Source organism: Panthera leo, chromosome E1, assembly GCF_018350215.1.
Source record: "Panthera leo isolate Ple1 chromosome E1, P.leo_Ple1_pat1.1, whole genome shotgun sequence".
Classification (NCBI taxonomy): Eukaryota; Metazoa; Chordata; class Mammalia; order Carnivora; family Felidae; genus Panthera; species Panthera leo.
Window position 1 is genome coordinate 55,162,269 of NC_056692.1, and position 24,284 is coordinate 55,186,552.

The following is a 24,284-nucleotide window of genomic DNA, read 5'->3' on the forward strand; positions in this document are numbered from 1 at the left end:
AGCGCCCAGGACTTTGCTACTCTGTCCAGCCAGAGGCAGAGAAGCCCCTGGCCACCTTGGGATGAGATGTACTTTCCCAGGTTGTATCAGCTCCCCACAGAAGTTGAAGGGCTCGATGAGGGGTCTTGGGGCCACTGTCCTAAGTAGAGCCGCTAGGGTACCCAAGAACCCAGATTCTAGTCATAACTCCTGTCCCAAGGGATGTGCATAGGGCAGGGGCTGACTACAGGCACCATGGTCAAAAGACGCATGTTGGGGTGCAAGGAACTGACGCCCTCATTCCAGAGTCGTCCCTTGGTCTGGGAGGTTGGGGTGCGCCCCTCATCAAGTGCAAAGGGGGTTTTGAGGTCCTTCTGCTTCGACGTTCCCCCCACATGGGCGCCCTCCGACTCCTCTGGGTTCCCAAGGGCCCTTAGAGACACCCCTCGATGCAACCTCGACCCTTCACCACCCTTCCGGTCGCGCGTCGCCTCCAGCCAGGGGCTCAAGGCACAGAACGCGCCGCTCACGCGCGCCGAGCGCAGGAACGATCCGGCCCCTTGTTTGCCTAGGCCCGCCCCTTCCGCCCTCTGGGGTGGGGCTAAGTGAGGCTTCCGCCGGAAACCTGGAATCGAGCAGAAAACCAAGCTCGGAAGCTAGGCTCTGGGTGTTGCTAGTCCCTCGTCCTCGTCTCCTGCGTCCAAATTTAGGTTTTCACGCCCAGTTTTTACAAGGTCCTGAGGCCCCACATTCCAACTTCGGCAGAACCTGAGGCCAGGAAAGGAACCTATTTCCGGCCTCACCTCCCACTCTCCTGTCCTTCCCCGGTCCCCCTCTGCCCCCCTGACCATGGCCCAGAAGCCGAAGGTAGACCCCCACGTCGGGCGCCTGGGATACCTGCAGGCACTGGTCACGGAATTCCAAGAGACGGAGAGCCAAGGTGAGAAGGGCAGGGTGGGGGGCAGAAGACGGGGCAGTGGTCCGGCCGCCACAGCCGTTCCGAACCTGGCCCCAATGCCGCTTTTCTACCGCAGACGCCAAGGAGCAAGTACTGGCCAACCTCGCCAACTTCGCCTATGACCCCAGTAACTACCAGTATCTGCGGCAGCTGCAGGTCCTTGATTTATTCCTCGATTCGCTGTCGGAGGAGAATGAAAACCTGGTGGAGTTTGCTATTGGTAAGGATGGGGCAGATCTCCCAGATGCCTGATTTGACTTGGTGAGATAAGTGAGTCATTGGGAAAGGAATCTTTTAAGCAGTCCCTCTGCTGAGAAGGCAGGTCGTCACATTGTCTGTACCAGCGATGTCTGTGCCACCTCCTCGGTTAACACATTGTCCCGGGCCACAGCTAGCTTGAGTCAGGTCCGCAACTAATGCCCAGGACTTCCTCTGCATGCGTGCTTTCCCTCCCACTTAGAGATGAGATAATAATTGAGGGAATGGATTGAAGCCACTTGAAGGGAAAAACGTTTATAGAATGCCGTTTTAAACATCTCTATTAGAAAAAAAATTTTTTTAATGTTTATTTTTAAGAGAGAAAGCGTGCACATGGGGGAGAGGCAGAGAGAGGGAGACACAGAATCCGAGGCAGGCTCCAGGCTGTCAGCACAGAGCCTGTCGCGGGGCTCGAACTCAGGAACCAAGAGATCATGACTCTAGCAGAAGTTGGATGCTTAAACAGCTGAGCCACCCAGGTGCCCCATAAACATCTGTGTCCTAATGTATTAATATCAGGAGACGTAGAGGTGATTTGGAATGGCTATGGCTTCTGTAGTTGTTATGGTCTAAAACCTATGAATTATTCAGTGGATATACTTATTGGGCATGTACTGTGTGAGGAAGTTACTGTTCTTGTTTTGTTTTTTTCTTTAAGTTTATTTTGAGAGAGGGAGAAGGGGCGGGACAGAGTCGGGGGAGAGAGAATCCTAAGCAGGTTCCGCACTGTCAGTGCAGAGCCCGATGTGGGACTTGATCTCAGGATCCATAAGATCATGACCTGAGTTGAAATCAAGAGTCAGATGCTTAGCCGCCTGAGCCACCCAGGGGCCCCTGCTGTTCTAAATGCTGGAGATATGGGGAACAAGTTGGGGAAAGGTCTTTGCCCTCAAGGAACTTACATTCTAGTAGGGGGAGACAGATGGTGAGCAAACAAACAAAAAAGCTGAGGCTCTGAAAGAAGTGAACAGGGTGATGATGGAGAGCATAGGTGGAAGCTGCTTCATTTCTGCCATCATGGGAAGTCAGTGTAGAAAGAGGCCCAGCATGGTCAGGAACCCTAAAGCAGGAGGAGCCAGAAAGAAGGCTGATGTGGCAGGCTATGGTGAATGAAGCAGATTGGTACAAAATGGGTTACAGAGGTGGGCGGCACCAGAATTTATAGGGACTTAGATCTAGGCCATGGAAAAGAGTTTGGATTTATTCTGAGGACAAATGTTCATTTTTCAATATGCATCTTAAAAAATAATGTTTTTCTACACAGCCAAAGGAATCTTATTTACATAGAGAAAGAAACCTTTTATTTATTTATTAGGTTTATTTATTTATTTTGAAAGAGAGAGAAAACCCACACGCCTGCCAGTTGGGGAGGGGCAGAGAGAGAGAGAGAGAGAGAGAGAGAGAGAATCACAAGCAGGCTCCGAGCTGTCAGTGCAGAGCCCCATGTGCGGCTCGGTCTCACGAATCGTGAGATCATGACCTGAGCTGAAATCAGGAATCAGATGGTTAACCAACTGAGCCACCCAGGCGCCCCGAGAAAAAAACATTTTATAATAAATCCATTATCACTTAATACCTACTTATGCAAATTTTTCTAATAGTTCCCAAAAGGACATTTTCCTGTTGGTTTGTATAAACCAGGAACCAATCCAGAATTCATGCATTTAATCTGGTTGTGATGTTCCTTAGCTCTCTTTCTCTCTTTCCGTCTTTCTCTCTTTTTATTTTTTTTTTAAAAATTTTTTTTCAACATTTATTTATTTTTGGGACAGAGAGAGACAGAGCATGAACGGGGGAGGGGCAGAGAGAGAGGGAGACACAGAATCGGAAACAGGCTCCAGGCTCTGAGCCATCAGCCCAGAGCCTGACGCGGGGCTCGAACTCACGGACCGCGAGATCGTGACCTGGCTGAAGTTGGACGCCCAACCGACTGCGCCACCCAGGCGCCCCTCTTTCTCTCTTTTTAAATGAACTTCGTGTTTTATTTCTTTAATTTTTTAAATGTTTATTCTTTTTTTTTTTTTTTTTAACGTTTATTTATTTTTGAGACAGAGACAGAGCATGAGCAGGGGAGGGTCAGAGAGAGAGGGAGACACAGAATCTGAAATGGGCTCCAGGCTCTGAGCTGTCAGCACAGAGCCCGATGTGGGGCTCAAACTCACGGACCGTGAGATCATGACCTGAGCCGAAGTCGGCCGCTTAACCGACTGAGCCACCCAGGCACCCCTGTTTATTCATTTTTTGAGAGAGAGAGAGAGACAGAGCACAAGCAGGGGAGAAGCAGAGAGAGAGGGAAACACAGAATCCATAGCAGGCTGCAGGCTACGAGCTGTCAGCACAGAGCCCACTGTGGGGCTTGAACCCACAAGCTGTGAGATCGTGACCTGAGCCAAAGTTGGCTGCTTAACCGACTGCACAACCCAGGCACCCTAAAAAAAAAAAAAAAAAAATTTTTTTTTTTTTTTTAAGTAAGCTCTATGCCCAATGAAGGGCTTGAACTCATGACTCTGAGATCAAGAGTTGCATGCTCTATGAGCCAGCTAGATGCCCCATGAACTTTGTATTTTACAACAGTTTTAGAAAAATTGCAAGAATAATACAGAGAGTTCCCATATATGCCACATCCAGCTTTTCTATTATTAACATCCTACATTAGTATGGTACATTTGTTGCAATTAATAAACCCAGTATTGATACATTATTAACTAAGTCCACACTATTCACATTTCCTTAGTGTTTGTGTAATAGCCTTTTACTGTTCCAGGATCCCATCCAGGATACTATATTACTTTTAGTTGTCACATCTTAGGTTCCTTTGGACTTGCCAGTCTCTTAGACACTCCCTTTTTTTTTTTGATGGCATTGATGGTTTCAAGGATTGCCAGTCAGGTATTTTGTAAACTCTGCCTTAACTGGGATTTGTCTGATGCCTTTTTCTTGATTAGACTGGGTTATGGGTTTGGGGAAGGACAGCCACAGAGGTTAAGTGCCATTTTCATCACATCGCACCATGTCACGGGGCCGTGCTCTCAGCATGACTTCTCACTGTGGGTGACGGCTTTGATCACCTGGCTGAGGTGGTGTTGGTCAAGTTCCTCCACTGTAAAGTTACTCTTTTTTTCTCCTCTTTCCATGTACTCTTTGGAAGGAAGTCACTACATAAATTGTCTCTTTTTGGGGAGCCTGGCTGGCTCAGTCAGTGGAGCATCGAACTCTTGATCTTGGAGTTGTGAGTTTGGGTGTAGGGATTACTTAAAAAATAAAATCTTTAAAAAATAATAAATAAAAAATTAAAAAATAAGTTATGTCTTTTAATCATTAGTAGACTCTTCTTTTGTAACACTAAATATTAAAGGATCCAGACCAGTTCTGCAGAATTTCCCACCTTTCTAATTGTCTGCTTGCCTCTTTCTGGTGTCATTTAGTTTGTTCCTCTTTCCCCTTTATCTTCTGTAGCCTAGAAGTTAGGCTGTAGGCCTTGATAGAATTAACTAACACTTTTTTTTTTTTTTTTTTTTGCGCTGAACACATCATTGGTAGGTGTGATTTAAAATTTTGAAAGACCATCCAGGTTGGCCCCTTCTATTTGGGGTACCTGGGGCCAGAGTACAAATGGGGGTCGTCCCTCCTCTTGTCACCACAGTAGGTCTCACATCCTTATGTGTGGACATCCTGGCTCTGTCCATACCTGCTCTGTGGCCACTCCTTCGGACTTAGGAGTGTCCACACAACAGGGGTCGCACACACCATCAGTCGAGTCCACCCCCCTGGGAGTCAGGATCCAGGAAAGAGGCCCATGCAGTTGTGGGAGCAGGTTCAGGGCCTAGAGCTCCAGGTATGGGGCAGAGGAGGATGGGCTCTGGGTGGACTCCCTGAACTCTTCAACCTGTGGAGAAGGCTCTTGGAGTGAGGCCCTCTGAAGCAGGGCCAGGAGCCCCAGTTGCCCAGGTGTACGGGTGGTGCCGGCTCGTGTCTCTGTCCCTCTGGAAGATTATTATGCTAAGTAAATATTCTAAACAATCGGTCACTTTAAGATTTTCTTCTGTGTACGTCCTCCAGCCCCTCCCTCCGCTCCACAGCTTCTGCCATCAGAATGGTGACCGTGGCCCCTGCGGAGCGTGTGGCTACACCTCCACCTGGGAGCGGTAGAGCTCCTCCAGCTCAAGCTTTTGACTGGAGAAAACTTGCATGAAAGGAGCAGTCAACCAAAAAAAGTTTTTGCAGGATCAGGAAGTAACTTTCCCAAGGCAGGAGCTCTCTGAGCCCCTGGTGTGCTGGGCCTGGCCTGGATTCTTGCTCTCCTGGGCAGCGTCCCAGAGTGGGTGATCAAGCCCTGGACCTGGAATCCCCAGTCCCAGCTGTTCCACTTCCTAGCTGATTCTTGTGGCTGAGTTCCATCTGTCCCTTCTTTGAGACTCATTCCCTCACCTGTGTTTGCCCTACTCTGCAGGACTGTCGGGGGGGAACAGACACACGGTGCGTGTGTCTGTCTCCGTGAAGGTACTTTGTCTAGCTGGTTACTCTGTATCATTATCACCAAGCTTTTCCCTGCCACTTTTCCTCCTTATTTTCTCTTCCTCTCCTTCCCACCAGCGCAAGATCCCTAATCCCCAGAATAGTAGCTTTCCCAGCCTTGAATCCCTCCATGGGGTTATCGGCAGAGCAGATTTCTCTTGTATTTATTGTGCGTGACAGAGAGTCCCCGTTGTACTTAGGTGCACGTTTTGCTATTGCTGTCATTTCCTTTTCTCTTAATGTCGCTGGCCCTAAATGGCCAGCTGTCGGGTGCTTATTCCACTAACAGGCTCTGTGCTGTGCTTTGTAGCTTTGAGTCTTTCGTGTCTTGTGGCAGGCCTGACATTGTGATCTCCACGAGGACAGAGCCCAGCTTTGCCTATCTCTGGGGAAGAGGAGGGAAGGGCCCAGAAGGTGCAGAGCACTAACCATGACTTGTTGCTGCAGCCCTGAGTGGGGTTGGCTCTGGAATAACTGGCAGAGAGAAGAGGTGGGTTAGATTGCCTGTGGCCCACAGAACCAAAACCAGTGTCCGTTGGTTGGCAAGGAGTGTAGTGAGTTTGGTAAGAGCTGGGCTTTGGGGTCAGGCAGGCCTGGGTTCAAGTCCTGGCTCTCCCGCTTAACTCCTGGCCTGTGATTTGCCTTCTCTCATCATGTCAGGCGGGGCAGCACCAGTACCTGCCTCACAGAGTTGTTGAGAGAATCAAATGAGATCAAGTGTCTGCAGCTGCGGGATCCCCTAGGCCTCCACCCCAAGGGCCTGGTGTCCAGGGCCCCCTCTGAGGATAAACAGTTCCCTCATCTCCCAAAGAGGAGGTGGGATGGCATGCTGTCCTTCACGAGGGGAACCACTTGTCTGCCTCAGGGGTTCTTTCCTTCTGGAAAAACACTGAATAATAGAAAAAATAATGAAAGTTGATCGTTGGCCTCCCAGCGAGTGTCTGGGCAGCATTAGGCAAAGGGCGCCTGGCCCTAATGCATGTGTTGGCGCTGTACCCAGGCCCCCCTAGCTACAGAGCTGGTGCTCTCGCACTTCGGAGGACGTGGAGTGGTAGCTGGCACTCAGGGAGCACCCTCTGTGTGCCAGGCACTGCCTTCTGTGCTTTGTCGCCTCTGACCCTGAGACACTGAAAGTGGCGCTCATAACTTCCATTTTCCATAAGGAGTCTGAGGCTTAGGAAGGATCAGTGGGTTGGCCCAAGGTTTAAAGAGTGCCAGCCTGGGACAGAAACCAAGGCTGTCAGATTCTAGAAGAGGGCAGAGGAGTTCCCAGTTCCTGGGTCTGTGGAAGGTTGAAAGGCACTTCCTCCACACCCTTCATGTTACTGATGAGGAACCAGGCGTGGAGAGAGCACTGCCCCTCGGCTGGTTCATGGCAGGGCAGGGTCCGAATGCAGGCTTCCTTCCGCCTGCCCTTGCAGCCCACCACAGTGGCAGGCATGCTTCTGGGGTGGTGCTGATGCGCTCAGCGCTGAGATGAGACCTCCTGTCAAGTGGCTCTGCCTGCCCTGGGGGCTGAGGGCCTGACGCCAGCACTTTGGTTCAGCTGCAGTTGTTTTGGTGGGCTGTGGTGGCAGGTCTGAAAGCTGCACTGTGGCAAGTTGGGGTCCCCGACCATTGACTTGCCGGGGGGCCATCTTCCTGTGACCTGTGAAATACCCTGGGGAGGATGACTACAGCCTTAAAGAAGAATCTGGTTCCGGTGGTTGCCTGTAGCCCACAGGGATTTTTGAGTCTCTGTACCTTCCCCTTTCTTGGCCTTTTCTTTTGTGGATTTGCCCGTTTAGAACAACTGTAGAACTGTTTTACCTTTTGGTTGGAGTCCTGGCTGCCTTTTTCCCCTCAGGGTGAAGGGCTCTGGTTGGGAGCTGTTAGGATAAAAGCTGCCTTTCTGGATGCCTACTGTCTGCCCACGGTGTGCCCACTACTTGCCAGCACATGCCCACCTTGTACCAGCACCGCCTGCAAGGTCTCTGAATGTGTCACCAGCCGCAAGGCAGGTAGGACTCAGCCCTCTTTATGTATGAGGAAACAGCTCTTCAGTGAGGTTAGGTCCATTGCCTGGGGCTCACACTGTTAGTGATGACTGGAGCCAGGAATTTACCCAGTCTCCCTGGATCCAAATTCCATGCCCAGGGGACCCAGCTGGCAGACCCAATGCTGAAACTACAGAGCATCGTCTTCCTTTGTTCTTTGTTTCCACTGCACCTTGCCATTTCCACGCTCTCCGTGCACAGCCCGGGGCCTTGCTTGATCGCCCACTAAGAGGAGCTGCCACTGGGAGACAGCAGTGGTTCGGGCCAGAGCTGCCCTTGTTTGGGATGGGAGGTGGGAGTGGGTGAATTACAGAGAGCCAGATAAAAAGCCTGGATCTCAGTAAATACTCGAATGAATGAAAGAATTTGGAGCTCTTGCTCCAAATGAAGCCTTTGGCATTAATTTGGGAATGTTTGCCCAAAGCACTATTGGCTGAGTCTCACGCGTTCTAGATGCAGTGTGTGTTCACCACTGCATCAGCCTAGATGCTGTATGGAGACACAAAGGAACCAGGAGAGGGCGCCTGGGCCACTCAGTCAGTTGAGCAAGCATCTGACTCTTGATTTCAACTCAGGTCATCATCTCATGGTTCATGAGTTCGAGCCCCGAGTGGGGCTGCACACACACAGTGCAGAGCCTGCTTGGGATTCTCTCTCTCTCTCTGCCCTTCTTGTGCTCGCTCACGCTGTATCTCTCTCTCTCAAAATAAATAAACTTAAAAAAGTGCCAGAAAACTTACAAGAAAAAAAAAAGAGAGAGAGATGCCAGAAGATAATTCTCTGCCTCCAAGAAAACTGGTTGAATCTTAGGATATCACAGAATACTTGGCAGTTTTGTTACTAAATCAGGGTTCCGGGGAGCACCTAAGTGGCTGCATTGGTTAAGAGTCTGACTCTTGATCTTAGCTCACGTCTTGAGTTCAGCGCTGGACATGGAGCCTACTTAAAAAATACATAAAAATAAATAAAACGGGGTTCAAGTAAGTGGCTTCCCAGAATTCATGTTAAATTACTTTCCCGGTTTCTATTTCCTGCAATACATGTAGTTGCCACCAGATGGTGGTGGTGCTCAGAAAAAGACCAGTATTTAAAAAATAAAAAAAAAGAAAAGAAAAAGACCAGTAGATAAAGATAAATCCTCAGCAATCTCTGGGGAAAAAGTTTTTTTAATACTTACTTACTTTGAGAGACAGCGCACACACATGGAAGAAGGGCAGAGAGAGAGGGAGACAGAGAATTCCAAGCAGGCTTCCATTAGTGCAAAGCCCGACATGGGGCTCGATCCCACAAACCGTGAGATCATGACCTGAGCTGAAACCAGGAATCAGACACTTAACCAGGTGAGCTACCCAGGCGCCCCCCTGGAAATACTACTTAATAAAATTGAAGGCAGGCACTCCCCATGACCCAGAATTGTATTCATAGGGTTAGGGTACATGCACATGCAGACACATGCAAAAATGTCACCAGCAGCATGATCTGTAACAGTTCCAAACTTGAAACAGTCAATAATAGAGTGGATGCTGACATTATGGGATATTCATACTGCTCGCTTAGCAAGGTAAATGAACAATCTGTAGCTACCTGTAGTAATCTTACCTGACGTTAAGCAAATGGTGCTCCACACATAATACATACAGTGTAACTATATTTCTGTAAAATCCAAAAATAGGCGGAAGTGAGTTACAGTATTAGTATAGCAGGGGTATATATAGTAAAATTATTTTTTATTAAAAATTTAAAAGTTCCTGCTTGTTAATTAGAAATTATTAAACTATTACAAGTCAGGAAGGTGTTCACCTCTGATGGGAGAGAATTGGATCAGGAAGGGACATGCAGAGGCTTTTGGGTTGCTGACTATTTTCCTTCTTGACCTTTGTGCTGGTTACATGGGCACGTGCATTCTCATTGTTAAACTCTACCTGTATGTGTCATTTCTTTCCGTACATGTGGGTTGAAGGTATGGCCCTGTGCCAGCCTCTGGGGCTATAAACAGGTGCATGCTTGGTCCACATGTACTGTGTGCTGGGTGGCGGGGGCAGTGGTGGTACTTGATCACATTCTTTGAATTATCTTGAGCCATTTTGCTGATGAAGAAACTGAGGCTTAGAGAAACTGAGTTGCTTGCTCTGGTCACCTAGGTCCTCAGTGGCAGTGCCAGGAATCTAACTAGATCTGCCCACCTTTGCTTCATCTTCCATATTCTGGGGCTTCACTATACCTCCTTCTCTCACTGATGAGTCAGGTAGGCCCCTGGGGTCATACAACTTTCTGCTTAAAAAGGAATTCCTCGGGGCACCTTCTGCCTCAATAGGTAGAGCATGCAACTCAACTCATGATCTCGGAGGTCATGAGTTCAAGCCTCACGGGCTTAGAGTTCACGTAAAATAAAATGAAACAAAACAAAAAACAAGGAAGGGGTGCCTGGGTGGCTAGTCAGGTAAGCACCCAACTTCAGCTCGGGTCATGATCTCATGGTTCGTGGGTTTGAGCCCCATGTCAGGCTGTCTACTGTCAGTGTGGAGCCCCATGTCCACCTCTCTCTCTGCCCCTCCCCTGTTCTCTTTCAAGCTCATGCTCTCTTTCTCGGTCTCAAAAATGAATAAACATTAAAAAAAAAAAAAAAGGAATTCCTCAGCCATCCGTCTGTGGCAGGATTCCCCTTACAGAAAGGGGGTGACGTCAGTGTTCTCACCCCACTGCTTCCTTCCACACTAGCTGGACCAGGGCAGTCTCTGCCCTCCCTCCTGGACTTGCAGAGACCAGTTTCCCTTCCACTTAGTTCTGGACCCAAGCAAGGTGTGTGTGTGTGTTTGTGTTTGTGTGTGTGTGTTAATTTATGTGAATACATGATTGATTCACATGGTACAGAATTCAAAAGGATATGTCGTCAACAGTAACACCTTCTGTAGCCTCTTCTGGAAGCAGCCATTTACTAGTTTCTTTTATATCCTCCCAGAGATTATTTTCAGGATTTATGAACAAATATGTGTATTTACACTTACACCTTTTTGCAAGTTCTACGCTTGTGGCAGCATATGATATGTATGTTCTGCTTTTTCTTTCTTTTCTCTCTCTCTCTCTTTTTTTTTTTTTTTTTTTTTTTTTTTTTTAGCTTAGCATCGTGTCTCAGTGCACCTGCAGTATCAGCCCATAAGGAGCTGCCTCATTCTTTGTGAATGCTGCCTGCTATTCTGTGCAACGGAGGCAGGGGCACATTTAGGGGTGGCCATTCAGGTTGTCTCCACTTCGCCCTCACAGGTGGTGCTGCAGTGGAATACCTTATTTGTATGTCATTTCTCCCCTGTATGGGGTATGCCTGTAGAGTAAATTTCCAGAAGTGAAATATAGGTCAGAAGTACGAAAAGCCTTGTTTTTTCTTCTTTTGATGTAATTTGACGTTTGTTATTATGGGAAACATTCATGAGTTTAGGTCAAAACTACGTGCAAGGCATTTTCAGAGAAGCCTATCTTCCATCTCTAAACCTGTCACCTTGTTCCCCTCCTTTTTACACATAATGGTAGCTTTCTCTACTTACTGTTCTGTCTCTCCACATTTAAATTTCAGAAAGAACTGTTTTCAAGATGCTAAAGTAAAACCCAAGAATAAATAGGCTCAGATGAAGACTTTTATCTGGGATGGGCTGCATCCAGCCCAGTGCCCTGAGGCGTCTGAGTCATCAGAGGGCATAAAGTCTTGGGCCACTCTCTCCTAGGGCATGACGTCATTTAATTCCCCAGAACAATCCTTAGACCTTCCTGTCGCAGCATCAGCGCCCTTCTTGCTGTGTGACCTGAGGTCCCCTACCTGACCTCTTTGAGCCTTCGGCTTTCTCATCTTTGGTTTTACTTGGGGTTTTTCTCTTTTGCCTCTCCTGGGGGCTTCTGTGGTTCCGTATGTCTAGAAGGGCCCTGCTTTTGCCTCTTGTTCTTTTTTTTGTCTTGTCTGGTTTGCCTGAAACACTTTCATCAGCCAGTCAGAACTTGGTCTCCCTTTTGTTTGGTAACCACGGTTTAAATGGCAGCACCATCAACATACAGTGACGTGCACATATCTTAAGTGTCAGTTTGACGAATTTTTTTTCTTGAACTTTTTCTTGTTTTTTTAAGGTTTTAAATTCTGGTTCGTTAAAATTCAGTGTAATATTAGTTTCAGGTGTATGATACAGTGATTCAGCATTTCCACACAACATCCAGTGCAGTTTATTGGATTATTAAATTCATTAAGGTATATGTATATCTATGTAACCACTAAAATCAAGACCTAGAATGTTTCCATCTCCCCAGAAAGGTCCCTTTCCCAGTTAGTGTCTTCCACCCCTCCCCAGGTAACCAGTATTCTAACCCATGGGTTTTACCTGTCCGTCCGTCCGTCCGTCCGTCCGTCTGTCCTTCCTTCCTCCCTCCCTCCCTCCCTCCCTCCCTCCCTTCCTTGATTTGATTTGATTTGATTTGATTTGATTTATTTAATGTTTATTTATTCTTGAGACAGAGACAGAGCGTGAATAGGGGAGGGACAGAGAGAGAAGGAGACACAGAATCTGAAGCAGGCTCCAGGCTCTGAGCTGTCAGCACAGAGCCTGACACGGGGCTCGAACCCACGAACTGTGAGATCATGACCTGAGCCACAGTTGGACACTTAACCGACTGAGCCAGCCAGGTGCCCCATATTTTATTTATTTATTTTAATTCTTACTTACTTTTGAGACAGAAAGAGATAGACCATGAACAGGGAAGGGGCAGAGAGAGAGGGAGACAGAATCCGAAGCAGGCTCCAGGCTCGGAGCTGTCAGCACAGAGCCCAATGTGGCCCAAACTCACGAACCATGAGATCATGACCTGAGCCAAAGTCGGATGCTTAACCAACTGAACCACCCAGGTGCCCCAAGATTTTATTTTTAAGTGATCTCCACACCCACCATGGGGCTGGAACTTACGACCCTGAGATCAAGAGTCACATGCTCCACCAACTGAGCCAGCCAGGTGCCCCTGTTTTGCCTGTTCTTGAACTCAATCTGCCTACAATCACACAGGATGTACTCCTGTGTCTGGTTTCTTTCACTCAGTGTTTTTGATATCCATCCAGATTGTTACAGTGTCCTTAGTTCATGTCTTTGTATGAATATGCCACAATTTGTTCATCTGTTCACCTGTTGATGGAGATTTGAGTTGTTTCTAATTTAGAGCCTTTATGAAGAAAGCTGTTAGTTTGTACACAAGTTTTCTTGTATAGGTATGTACTCCTTTTTCTCAGAATTACGTAGAAGTGAAATTGCTGAGTCCTAGGGTAGGTGGATGTTTAACTTGTGAAGCTGCCAGATACTTTTCCACCTTCATTATGCGGTGTGAGACCCCCATACCCCCTGTGTATGAGAATTCCAGCATCCCCACCTCCCACCAGCTCTTACTATTGTCGTTCTGCTTTGTTTTAGCCATGATAGGCGTGTGGAGGCATCTGATCCTGCCTCTGAGAAGTAGCTATGAGCACTGTGTCCTACACTGGCCCTATCGTGCAGAGTTATCCAAGTCTCTGTTCATTTTTTACATTGTGTTCATCTTTCATTGATAGTAATATACTTTAAATCTTTTTTGTTATGTTTATTCATTTTGAGAGAAAGAATAACACACACACACACACACACACACACACACACACGCGCTCAAGCCGGGGAGGGGCAGAGGAGAGAAGGAGAAAGAGAATCCAAAGCAGGCTCCGCACTGTCAGCACATAGCCTGATGTGTGGCTCAGTCCCACGAACTGTGAGATCATAACCTGAGCTGAAATCAAGAGTCAGTCAGCCGAAATCAAGACACTCAACCAGCTGAGCCACCCAGGCACCCCAGTAATATATATTCTTTATATGTTAAGTCTATTATTATATAATTTAATACTTAATATATATTAATAGACTTTATATATTAAGTCTATTAATTTTTTTAAATGGTGTCATTTGATGAGGTTTTTTTTTTTTTTTTTTTTTTTTGAGCAGCAAGCAAAAGTTTATTAGAATATAAGATTAGAAAGGAAGAATAGGAAAGCTCTCTTTACAGAGAGAGATAGAGCACATGTGGGGGAGGGGCAGAGAGAGGATCCCAAGTTCAACGCGGGGCTCAAACTCCCAAAACACGAGCTCATGACTTGAGCCGAAATCAAGAGTCAGATGGTTAACTGACTGAACCACCCACGTGCCCTGGCTTTTACTTTCTAGGTGAAATTCAGCTTTTTTTTTAGTTTTTTTTAAATCCTTTTCCTGGTTACAAAAAAAATTTTTTTTCATGGAGGAAAACTTGGAAAATAAAATAAAAATGACTCCTAATCTTGCTGCACAGAAATAAGTATTATTAGCATTTTGCTGTGTTTCCAGCTTGTCTTTTTTTAATGTATCTGTTTACTGAGCATGTGTTATATGCCAGCCTGAGGCGACAGCATGGGACAAGACAAAGTTCCCACCCTTGTGGGATTTGTTGTCTAGTGGGGCAACCTTCAGTAAACATAATGACCAGTAACTAGGTGTGAAGGAAGGAAATGAAGGTGGGGAGGGGGCTGGTTAGGGCTGTCACAGAAGGCTCTCAGAAGAGGTGACATCTTATTGGGCTTGCTTTTTTTATTGCATCTTTATCATATATACAGTTTGATGACTTTCTTTCCTCCTCAACCTTATGTTGTAAGCATTTTCCCGTATTAAATATTCTTTGAAAACATGATTTTTAAGAACTGTATAATTTTCCATCAGATGGACGTACTGAACTTTTTCTAACCAGCCTGCTATTGTTGGGCGTTGTTTAGGAAGCTTCCAGTTTTTTGTGTTACCCTCTTCCTACAGCCCTCCTTAGTTCTTTAGGGCAGGGTCACAGAGGTAGACTCAGGAGGGAAAGCTCAAAGCACCCACGGCCTGGGCTTCTCCTGGGTCCTCTGGCTCCATTTTGGGTGCTCGTGTTGAGACTTCTTGCTCCCCCGAAGCCCCTCTCTTTCCAGACCTTCGTGTTCTCCCCTCCGAGGATCGCTGCCAGCAAGGCAGAGGGGCTTGGAGAAGTGCCTGTGGTTGGGCCCCAGGCAGTGGTGAGCTCTGGCAGGCGCAGGATCCACCCTTGGAGACTTCCTAGGTCTCCAGATAGGGAGCAGATTGGGCCAGCTGTCCTGAGGCCTCCTCCTGCCTTCACCGTCCAGCACGTACCATCTGATTATCCCCCAGCCTGGGTGGCAGTGTCCCGCCCAGGCACATCTGTGTGTGATGGTGACTCACTAGCTGAGAGTGACTCAGGATTCATCTTATCATACTTTACAGTGGAGATAAATCCTACCCTCTGCCCCCGGTCCATTAGACTATGGTGGGGGTAGGAGGCTGGTTCACCGCTTGTAGTTCAGAAGACGTGGTGTAGGTGAGTCCGGGAAGCCAGAGGCCTGCCAGAGCATTTCTACTTGTGCCATGAGAGTGGCATAGGGTTTCCATCCCTGGGACTCGGGGCAAGTTACTCAACAGCTCAGCTTCCACTGAAATAGGGGTGATAGCAACACTTCATGGGGTTCAGTCATGTTCCCAGCATGTGTCCGGTGAGAGTACCCCATTGCAGGTCCCTGGGTTGCGGAAGTAAACCAGAAAGCAGGGCCTTGCCTTACGGTGTCCAGTGACAGGGACAGACAGCAAGTACGGAAGGCAGTCAACAGGATGACCCCAGGATATGCTCAGGCCTCTGAGTGTCCCATAGGGAGGGAGCTCCTCATCAGAGTGCCTTGTCTCCCTCACCTTGTGACTCTGAGAGCGCCACTAAGCTGCTTCCTTCCCTCGGGGGGTACTTTGAGCCACAGCTCGAATGCCAGCACTGCAGAAGTCTGGCGGGGGCAACACCTCAGGAAGCCGTCCCATCCCCCAGCCCGCGGCCATTCCACCCTTACTCCCCTGCCCCCACCTTACCCCTCCTCCCCCGGCTCACTGCTTTACAACCCCTGCAACAAATATTTGTGGAGCGCCTCTTGCGCCCAGCACCAGGGACTTGACCTCAAGGCACATACCTTCTGGTGGGGCTTGGCAGTTAGCAAGAAAACCAACCTGCTAAGATGGTTTCTGGGAGTACTAAGCGTATAAAGAAGACGTGCAGTGATGAGGCGAGTGCCATGGTCATGGTGGGGAGTGGCTAGTGGGTATTCCAGGGAAACCTTACTGGTGAGGGAGCAGTGAAGGGTTGATTCCCAGCATGAGGGAGGCAGCATGTGAAAATCTGGGGCCCAGAGGCCCTAAGGATGGGCTGAGGTCGTGGCTGTTGCGAGTGACAGGGACAGAGAGGACAGACTAGATGGTGCGGGGCTGTGAAGACCTCAAAGGGGAGTTCAGATTTTATTCCAAATACAGTGAGAAGTCCCTAGAGGGTAACTGGATAAAACCTTTAAAGACATTTCCCTAGGGGTACCTGGGTGACTCCATTGGTTAAGCATCTGACTTCAGGTCAAGATCTCCTGGTTTGTGGATTCAAGCCCAGAGCCCCATGTCAGGCTCTGTGCTGACAGCTCAGAGCCTGGAGCCTACTTTGGAATCTGTGTCTCCCTCTCTGTCTGCCCTTCCCCTGTTCATGCTCTGTTTCTCTGTCAAAAATAAATAAAATGTTAAAAAAAAATTTTTTTTTAATTTTTTTTTTTTTTAAACATTTTATTTATTTTTGAGACAGAGAGAGAACATGAACAGGCGAGGGTCAGAGACAGAGGGAGACACAGACTCTGAAACAGGCTCCAGGCTCTGAGCTGTCAGCACAGAGCCCGACGCGGGGCTCGAACCCACGGACCACGAGATCATGACCTGAGCCCAAGTCAGATGCTTAACCGACTGAGCCACCCAGGCGCCCCCCCCCAAATTTTTTTTTTTTTTTTTTTTTTTTAACGTTTATCTATTTTTGAGACAGAGAGAGACAGAGCATGAACGGGGGAGGGGCAGAGAGAGAGAGGGAGACACAGAATCGGAAGCAGGCTCCAGGCTCTGAGCCATCAGCCCAGAGCCTGACGCGGGGCTCGAACTCACGGACCGCAAGATCGTGACCTGAGTTGAAGTCGGACGCTTAACTGACTGAGCCACCCAGGCGCCCCCCCAAAAAATTTTTTTTTAATAAATAAATTGCACTGCATCCATAAGGTAGTCACTGCATGGCCATTAGATGGTGCCATGGTTGTAGATCTGTGGGCCTGGAAAGATGTTTACAAATATGTTGTGGGGCTTTTTGTTTTTGTTTTTGTTTTTTTTTTTTTTCAACATTTATTCACTTGAGAGAGCATGAATGAGGGAGGGGCAGAGAGAGAGAGGGAGACCCAGAATCCAAAGCAGGCTCCAGGCTCTGAGCTGACAGCACAGAGCCCGACGTGGGGCTTGAATTCACGGACTGTGAAATCATGACCTGAGCTGAAGTCAGACGCTTAACCGACTAAGCCACCCAGGCACCCCTACGTTGTTTTGTGTTTTAAAGTTTGTTTATTTTGAGAGAGAGAGTGCAGGGGAGGAGGAGAGGGAGAGAGAATCCCATGCATACTCTGTGCTGTCAGTGCAAAGCCCAGTGCAAGGCTCCATCTCATGAACCATAAGATCATGACCTGAGCTGCAGTCAAGATTTGGACACAACCCACTGAGCTACTCAGGCACTCTGTTTGTTTGTTTGTTTGTTTGTTTTGTTTGTTTGTTTGTTTTTAAAATAAGCTTATTTTGGGGCGCCTGGGTGGCGCAGTCGGTTAAGCGTCCGACTTCAGCCAGGTCACGATCTCGCGGTCCGTGGGTTCGAGCCCCGCGTCAGGCTCTGGGCTGATGGCTCAGAGCCTGGAGCCTGTTTCCGATTCTGTGTCTCCCTCTCTCTCTGCCCCTCCCCCGTTCATGCTCTGTCTCTCTCTGTCCCAAAAATAAATTAAAAAACGTTGAAAAAAAATTATAAAAAATAAAAATAAAAATAAAATAAGCTTATTTATTTTGTGAGAGAGCATACACACATGAGCAGGGTAGAGACAGAGAGAGAGAATCCCAAGTAGGCTCCACGCTGACTCAAGGCTTGATCCCACAAACCATGAGATCATGACCTGAGCTGAAACTAAGAGTTGGACGCTTAACCAACTGAGCCACCCAGGCGCCTGTATCACATTTTTATTGAATGTTTATATTTATTCACATATTTTGAAACTGAGGAATGAAAAGCGAATGTTAAATGGATGGTAGGATTACGGTGGCTTGTAATTTGGCTTCTAGTATTTATAACTGCTTTATTGAGATAGTATAAGCTGTACATCCTTAAAGGATATGATTTGATATGTTTTGACACGTATACACCTGTGAGACCATCACCTTGCCTATGTTTTTTAATTCTGTAAAGTGATGTATTAGATTTTATTTTATTTTTTTGCTTTAATTTTTTTTTAATGTTTATTTTTAAGAGACACAGAGCATGAGTTGGGGAGTGGCAGAGAGAGAGGGAGACACAGAATCCAAAGCAGGCTCCAGGCTCTGAGCCGTCAGCACAGTGTCCGACGCAGGACTCAAACTCACAAGCCACAAGATCATGCCCTGAGCCAAAGTTGGACGCTTAACCGACTGAGCCGCCCAGGCGCCCCTGTGTTTTTGCTTTAAAAAAAAAAAGGGGGGGCGCCTGGGTGGCTCAGTCGGTTGGGCGTCCGACTTCGGCTCAGGTCACGATCTCACAGTCCATGAGTTCGAGCCCCGCGTCGGGCTCTGTGCTGACAGCTCAGAGCCTGGAGCCTGCTTCGGATTCTGTGTCTCCCCCTCTCTCTGACCCTTCCCCGTTCATGCTCTGTCTCTCTCTGTCTCAAAAATAAATAAACGTTAAAAAAAAAATTTAAAAAAAAAAAAAAAAAAGAAAGCATATCAACCATTGAACTGGCTGAACCAAGCGGGGAAGGGATTGGTACCCACTTCCTGAAGGCTAGGCTGTGATGGGCAGGCGGGAATCTTGAAAGGAAGGGCTGGGTACCAGAATGGACTTTGGATCTCTTGTCCCTGGGCCACCTTCTCATAGGCCTGGGCCCTTTCTCAGGACAAAGTGGGCTGAGAGAAGCTGGGAGGGGCGGTGGGAGGATGCCCAGGCCTGAGCATCCAGTCTCCCTTTGCCCTTCCCCAGGAGGCCTCTGCAACCTGTGTCCAGACAGGGCCAACAAGGAGCACATCCTGCAGACAGGGGGCATCCCCCTCATCATCAACTGCCTGTCCAGTCCCAACGAGGAGACCGTGCTGTCCGCTGTCACCACAATCATGTACCTGAGCTCCCCAGGCTCTGCCTCCCACCCTGAGCTGACTGCCATGCCCGTGGTGCAGTGCATGCTGCGCTTCTCTCTCTCGGCCAACACCAGGCTCCGGAACCTGGCCCAGATCTTCCTCGAAGACTTCTGTTCCCCAAGCCAGGTGGCGGAAGCCCGTAGCTGGCGGGCTCACTCTGCCCTGGGTATCCCACTGCCAAGGACTGAGGCCCTGCAGCAGCCCTGATCCAGGGAGATCTCATGGCCATTGACACCCTGACCGCTAGAGACGAGACCACAATCCCAGTGGGGACTTGGGGAGCGGGAGCAGCCTGGCTCCCACTGAGTGTGTTCTCCCCAAAAGGTGCCCTTTAAGGTATTTTAAAGGTGAGTTTTCTCAGTGTGACACATATTTACACTGTGATGAGAGGCAATAGATGAGTGAGGAAGCCAGACCTGGAGGCCCATGGAGGAGAGCAAAGGCCATTTCCATAGGTTGGCACCCTTAACCAGCTAGAAGTCAAGAGCCTGCCTCCTACACCCCCCTCAACCCCCCGCTTGAGCCAGGCTCTCAGCCTAATGTGAGAGAGAAGCAGCTGGGACCCTAGATCCAGAGGCCTTGCAGAAGGGGGTTTTCATGAGGAGCAGCTGGGCCTGGGATTAGAATTGTTCATGCTTGAGGGAATAGGAATTCTCCTTTCACAGAAGTATCTGAAGTAATCTTGAGGAATACAAGTGAGAAGCCAGCTCTGGGAAGTTGGTCATGCCCACTCCAGGGCTATGGAAGCTGGGTACCTACACCACAAGATCTCCAGGCTGGGCACTGGGTATGGTGGACACCAGCCTGGAGAACTCTGTGGCCCGGGATCACCTGTTTATCCACACAGGCCTATCTGCCGGGCACCATGGGCTTCAAAGACGAAGGTGTGGTCTCTACTCTTGAGTGATGCAGTCCGCTGACTGTGAAGGTGGCCATCAGGTGTTAAGACCACGAGTATGAGGGTGAGGACACATCAGAATGAGGCACAGACCCTTGAAGCTTCATATTCTCCCCTCGCCACCCCATGGCCCTGGCCTGAACACCTTGGCCTTCCTCCTCTGCCATCAGGGTTGGGTTAGTGAGGGCAGGTCCCCAGCCCTGGAAGTCTCAGACTCAGGAGGGCTTCGCGAATGCAAGAGTGGTGCTCAGGGAACACAGAGGACCTCCTGACAAAAATCTGTGGTTTAGAGTCCACAGTGTACGTTGACCAGCACAGGGGAAGCGGTGTGGGACGACCATGGGAAGTTGGGGTTCAGGAGCAATGGGGAGCTTCCTGGCCTCCCTTCTGCAGTCCCTTAAGGTTGACCTCCATGGCCACGATGAAAGATGGCAGATGCAAGAGACATGGTGTCCAGATGGGTGTGGAGGTGGGACTGAGGACAGGAGGAGGGACGAGAAAGCCTCCTCCTCAGCCTGCATTCCAGCTGCCCTCCCTAGGGCCCCTGTACCTCTACTTTCCCAAATAAAGGGCCTTTAAAGAGTGGTGAGCCAAAGTGTTTTATTAAAAAGGTTCCTGAGTAGTTTTCCCACCATGATTCCTTGCCAGCCGTCTTGTGGGGTGCCAGGTGGCTGCCTTGTGAGAACCGACGTTACTGTGTCTCCCTGCTCCACGGTGCTGGTGGCCACTGCCATGGCACTGCCCTGTCATCCAGCTCTGCTGGTGTTCCCTGATGGCCTGCCTTCCCTTCCTTCAGCTACTACCCACTGTCCCGGCCCCCCCGCTTGCTGTCTATGATCTCCCTCCAGTTGTCACTCCAGGAGAGCAGCCGTCTCCTTGTGGGGGGCAGGGCGAGGTGCTGGTTGTGGCAGCAGGTGAACAAAATGTGCTCCCAGCTTGGGGTCTCCTCTTGGCCTGGGACAGGATGCAAGAGAAAGGCAGGGAGATGCAGTCTATAATCTGGTTATTTTTACTCCCTCCCTAATCCAGCAGGCCAAATGCCTGGAAGGTTGCCAGGAAAACGGGTCTAACCTCGAATGGTGTCCTTGTCGTCAATGAGCAGGTCCCCCAAGACCACCGTCTTGTCCCTCGTCAGGATAATGCGCTCCACAAACTGTGGCCCCAGGTGATTCTCCACCCAGCGGTACTGTGGAGGGGGCACAGGTCGGTCAGCAGGGCCAGTGAGTAAGTAGGTGGGAGTGGGGTCTCCAGCCCTTGAGAGATGCTGCTCCTCTCCCCCCACACTTCCTGTGTTTCTGCCGGTTTATTTAAAAAAGGGGCTTTTTAATTATTTTGAGAGAGAGCACGAGCGAGAGAGCAGGAGAGGAGCAGAGAGAGAAGGAGAGAGAGAATCCCAAGTAGGCTAGGCACCTTCAGCACAGAGCCTGAGCCCTAAGCGACCGAGCCCCCGGGTGCCCCTCTGCTAGTTTACTTTAATCCTCAGGATTTAGGAAGCAGTTTGCTATCAAGCGCTGGGGCAGCCGCACCTTCTCGGCCACACAGTGTTCATACTTCGTCAGAGGGCTGGTGCAGATGAAGACTTCGGTGCTGCACGCAAGGGGCGCAGGTTAGACTTAGGGTGGTGCCCTCCCTTCTTCTCCACCGCCCCTCCCCTCTTTGCCCTTTCTCACTCCTGCATGTTGTTCATCTCCTGCAGGGCTTCCAAGGCTCCAGGGATAGGCTCCAAGTCTAGGAAAAAGCCTGGGGCTTCATACACACTGGCCACTTTGTCCTGAAAGATACCATGTTCTTGTCCCAGCTTCTGCCTCCAGCAGATCTAGCCCCAGTGAGGACTCTCAAAAGATTCCTGGGGGGTTTTGGTCTCCAAATCAAAGCCTCGGGGAGACAATTTTGCTTAGGGGGAAGCGCTCGGACAGACTTTCTCGTCCAGGGCGAACAATGGATTCTAAACGGAGGGTTTTGTTAAACAAAGGGGGAAGACAGTCTTGTCCACGGGGAGGGCTCCCATTCTTAGGTGCCGTGTGGGGTCGGGGCTCCGGCTCCCTTGCATCCTATGGGGTCCGGGCCCTTGCTCCCGGGTATCCTGCGGGGTCGGGACTCCTCGCTCCCGGGGACACTGCCCGCGGACACCCGGCGTTGCATTCCCGCCCTTTCCCTGCTTACCGCCAGGTCTGGCCGCAGGGCTCGGTACTGCTCGCGGGCGAGGAAGCCGCGGCGCTTTTCCAGCGCCACGTGCGGCTCCCCGGGGAACCGGCGGCGGAAGCCCCGCAGGAGGCCGGCCTCGAAGTCGGCCAGCACGCCATCCATGTCCACCAGCACCCGCACCGGCCGTGCGCGCCGCGCCGCCATCGCCGCAGAGGCCGGGCTGGGATTGGGGGGGGGAGGGGGGGCGGGCAGGCGCGGGCCGCAGCTTCCGGAGGCGCGCGGTGGGCGGGCGCACCGGGCTCATTTGCATGGGCGCCTGTGAGCCGGCCTCGCGGGAGGGCGCGACTTTCCCCTGGAGGCGGCGCGGGGCGGCCCGAGAGCGCGCCCGCCTGCACGTGTACCTCCCCCAACTCCGCGGGGGAACGTACCCGCTCACCCCAAGCGGACCCGGGCGGGTCGTGGGCCGCTCGAGGGCGGATCTCAAATTCTGCGATGGGTGAATCCTGTGGGGCTGGCTCCGCCCTTAGAGTCGCGACCGCGAGTCCCGGGGCCACCGGCACAACTCTGCCCTCCCTGCTTGTGGGACAGGGCACAGGATCACGCCGGATCCCGGGCCAGAACTCCCTGAGGCCCGAATCATGGGGGCTCCCAGTAACTTTGAAGTGAATGACTGCTGAAGACCCCTGACTCGTGTGAGTAGAGCTCCTAAGAGATGAACTCCTAAACCAGAGTTGGGAGCATCCGCTTTATGCATCCAGTCCCACCCGGAGGACACGATTTCCAACAAGCTCAGGTAATCGGGGAAGGTCCTTTCTGTGGAAGGGACACCGGTGTTCTAGCATTGGCAGTTACAGCCCCCTCTAGAAAATGCCTAACATGGCTAAGTTTTGTTGACGCTCCTTTGTAGATTTTTCTCAACTTCCTGACTACGTCCAAATACGTTTTCCTACAAACCATAAACTCAGATTTGATTAAGTGACCCATCTTCCTCTAGTTCCCCATCTGAGCACCCAATAATACTTCCAAACCAATGTTGAAACACATTACAAAGGGGAGACTAGCCTCTCCTTCTAAAGTGATCTGATTAAAAAACTCTCAAGAAGAGGTACAATCGCCCTAGGCAATAGTGAGTCCTCCAATGTTCCCCCTCCTTCCCATTCAAGTCACACAAACTGGGTTTATACCCAGGCCAAAGTGTCAACGAAATACTGATTGTTCTGCCATCATCATAAAATCATTCAACTCCACTTCGTAAACCCTAAGCTTTCTAAGTAGAAAATTTAACACCCTTAGCAAACATGTTACATAGAATTTCATAAAATCTGTTCTGATAGTATCTGAATGATTGGCAGAGCTGTCCCTCCCTCACAACACTTGAATTTTGATTAGGCACTTATCTTCAAAAAATAAAAACTTAAAGCCAAGGTACAAGTGTGACACAAATCAGGGACATCTCTTTTCCAGGATCCCCACCATTAGAGAAGGGTGCAGACAGGTTCCCTGCCTCCAAAGAGGTTCCAATAGAAACCATAACTCAGGCTAGTATTTGCAGAGCTAACCTGTTTTCATCAAATCAGACGGATCCTCTATCAAAGCTGTTGATTCTCCATTTTGCAAATGCTTTCTTTGCACCTTAAGGGAGAAAAGCTTTACACCCCCTGAATCTATTCTTCCCAAAGAAATGTCCCAATAGTTCAAATGAAGCCAGTGGTTATGCTCATCGTCTCAATGGTCTTACTTTTTAAGATAGGAAACTGGATCCAAGATGACAAGCCTAAAGAACACAGTTGAGTAGTAGTGCAGCTAGACGTAAAAGCCAAGTCTTAATGCCCAATTTGGACATTTAATATAAATATAGCATGTTGATCTGGAACCTTCTGCCTGAACGCAAAGAGCTTTCCTCTCTTCTGTCTGTTCAGATCCTCCTCCCCTTCCTTTGGAGTGCTCTTCTGTAGCCACCCACCATTGAGAAGCACCTTGATGGAGGAGAGAACTTAAAAACTTACATGTTACTGCCCAGCACAGAGAGTGGGTAGAAGAGTCTAAAATATATTACCTAATAAATATTTTATCATTTATCCGTATCCCTGTATTAGCACAGGTATCAGTTAACTATCTTTTTGGCATTTTGAACTCCTGCTATGACTGTAAACCTGTTCTCTTTTGAGAGAAGCCCACTTACTTCTCTGGGCCTTCCAATAGTCTTTTAACTTTAGTGACTCATTGGTTCTTGGGCAACAGGA

The 24,284-nt window shown here is 49.3% G+C and overlaps 2 protein-coding genes and 1 non-coding gene across 6 annotated transcripts in view; 1 reads left to right on the forward strand and 2 right to left on the reverse strand.

The window, feature by feature from the left end:
* Positions 1 to 600: 600 nt before the first annotated feature.
* The window catches only part of ARMC7 (armadillo repeat containing 7), a 39,521-nt gene continuing 15,837 nt past the window's right edge, over positions 601 to 24,284 (forward strand). Inside the window, exons 1-4 of one of the 4 annotated variants that reach the window (XR_006196524.1) lie at positions 601 to 919; positions 1,014 to 1,157; positions 7,557 to 7,710; positions 18,844 to 18,927. Coding sequence is in view for 3 of the 4 variants with exons in the window: in XM_042915971.1 (XP_042771905.1) it covers positions 829 to 919; positions 1,014 to 1,157; positions 18,844 to 19,205 (597 nt within the window). In the remaining variant the exon portion in view is untranslated. Of the gene's footprint in view, positions 920 to 1,013; positions 1,158 to 7,556; positions 7,711 to 18,843; positions 20,479 to 24,284 lie in introns of those variants that run through there. The other 3 variants (XM_042915971.1, XM_042915973.1, XM_042915972.1) reach the window with 3 other exon arrangements.
* On the reverse strand, positions 16,493 to 16,577 carry TRNAP-UGG. The gene has a single exon. It is a non-coding gene; the product is annotated as a tRNA-Pro (tRNA).
* On the reverse strand, positions 20,480 to 22,260 carry NT5C (5', 3'-nucleotidase, cytosolic). Its single transcript, XM_042915969.1, has 5 exons — positions 22,060 to 22,260; positions 21,567 to 21,667; positions 21,423 to 21,483; positions 20,968 to 21,082; positions 20,480 to 20,850 (listed from the first exon to the last, which is right to left on the reverse strand). Exons 1-5 carry the CDS (start codon positions 22,243 to 22,245, stop codon positions 20,696 to 20,698), a joined length of 618 nt encoding a protein of 205 aa, XP_042771903.1. The 5' UTR covers positions 22,246 to 22,260; the 3' UTR covers positions 20,480 to 20,695.